Raw genomic sequence first — 1,665 nt, 5'->3', positions numbered from 1 at the left:
GTCGAGTCAAGTAACATCCAACACCTGAGCCGAGCTCGTGCGCCTCACTGACTCTACTCTCCTGGCTGAGGCTGATCAGCCAAAACTGAAATTGAAATAAGCCTCTCCCTCTCTCTCTCTCTCCCTACCTCTTAGTTGTCTCTTTCCCTCTCTGTGTCTCAGTTCTGCCTCTGTCTGTCAGTTAATAATTTAACACCAGCTAATTGAGCCTCTCTCTCTTGCTCTCTCTCTCTCCCTGTCTGAAGAACAAGGAAGTATGTGGACAGTTTGAAGGAAATACAAAAACTTTATGACTGGTTACTTCACTGAATTTTAAAGCGTGTGTTACAGAAATATATTTCCTTCCTGAAGCACACAGTTAGTGAGTAATCTGGTACAGGCTGCATACCCATGTATGCAATCAGGCAACCTGTTTCACCTGTGTGTTCACCAGACAGCGTGCAGAGATAGATAATCTTGATAGAGAAGTGTTGACAGACGTGGAATTTAAAACCACTGCCTTGTCTGAAGCTGAAAGATATAGACACGTGTTTAAAAACACTGAACTGTGATGGGCACGTGATTAATTCTGCTTTTTGCCGACCAGGCGTGGAAAGGTTACTAGATAGAGATCTAACTTATGTAGTTCAAAAGTTGAATAACCACTCTCACATAAATTGGAGGCAATCTTATCTAGCTCTTGTCTGTTCTACCTGAACACACCTCATTCACACACACTCATATAAGCATTTTTCTTTTCCTGTCCTTTAGTGCTTTCTATCTAACAAGGATATTTGGCATGCCAGGGCTCAAACCACCAACCTTATGGCCTGCGCTACCTCCTGAGCTACAGCCCCTAAAAACATTAGAGGTAAAAACCACCAAATACACTCAGACACCTTGCAAGAAACAGGTTTGACTCCCTTTTACCTTCTTCAGTGAGTGCTGGAAACACTCCTCATCAATTTTGGTCCATATTAACATAATTAAATATGAATACATTAAAAGCCACATACACAACTAATTCCCATTACTCTGGATGTGATATTTTCTTTATTCATTTATTAATTCAGTAATGAAATGACCCTGGCTCACCATTGCACATCTATTACAGCTGTCCAGAACCTAAAATGACACCTTAACAGTGCTTGTTTTGCTCAGTATTCAAACAACAGCCTTAAGGAAACCCAGAGTTAATCTATAATGAAGAACCTCAGAAAGAAAAGGACAGCACGTCCTCACATGTGAGAAGCTGGGAGCGAAAGGTTTTTAAATTTATTTACTGGAATTATTTTGTAAAAGCATCACTCATTTGGCCTTTGAATGTTAAACAAAAGTACGTATTTCGTTATCTCTCATGACATTTATATGGACATATCGCCATATATTTAAATCTGACCTCTTAATATTCGCAGGTCTTGAGTAAATGTGATTTGAGTGATCGAGGTTTCGCTTAGGTTCTCGGAAACAGCATCAGAGTGAGCGCTCTGTCATGGCGGCTACTCTGTCAGCTGCTCGGTTCTCAGAAACTGCGTCAGAGTGAAACCTCCATCCTGTCTCTTCCTCTGTGTCAGCTGCTGCGTCTCCTCCTCCGCTAGCTTAGCCTGCTAGCTCGCAGCAGCAGGGAAGGTAAACATGGCTATGTCGCAGGCTCTGTCCGAGGAGGAGTTCCATCGGATGCAGGTG

General features: G+C 42.3%; 1 protein-coding gene across 2 annotated transcripts in view; it reads left to right on the top strand.

Moving 5' to 3' along the window:
• The first annotated feature begins 1,456 nt into the window (after window positions 1-1,456).
• gripap1 (GRIP1 associated protein 1) overlaps window positions 1,457-1,665 on the top strand; it is a 42,084-nt gene continuing 41,875 nt past the window's right edge. The window contains exon 1 of one of the 2 annotated variants that reach the window (XM_042224471.1): window positions 1,457-1,662. In XM_042224471.1, coding sequence (XP_042080405.1) covers window positions 1,615-1,662 — 48 coding nt within the window. In that variant the 5' untranslated portion in view covers window positions 1,457-1,614. The remainder of the gene's footprint in view (window positions 1,663-1,665) is intronic. The other variant, XM_042224472.1, reaches the window with a different exon arrangement.

Source organism: Haplochromis burtoni, unplaced genomic scaffold (genome assembly GCF_018398535.1).
Source record: "Haplochromis burtoni strain Fernald_Lab_line unplaced genomic scaffold, NCSU_Asbu1 Contig_138, whole genome shotgun sequence".
Taxonomy (NCBI): Eukaryota; Metazoa; Chordata; class Actinopteri; order Cichliformes; family Cichlidae; genus Haplochromis; species Haplochromis burtoni.
This window is presented reverse-complemented; position numbering and strand designations above follow the sequence as displayed.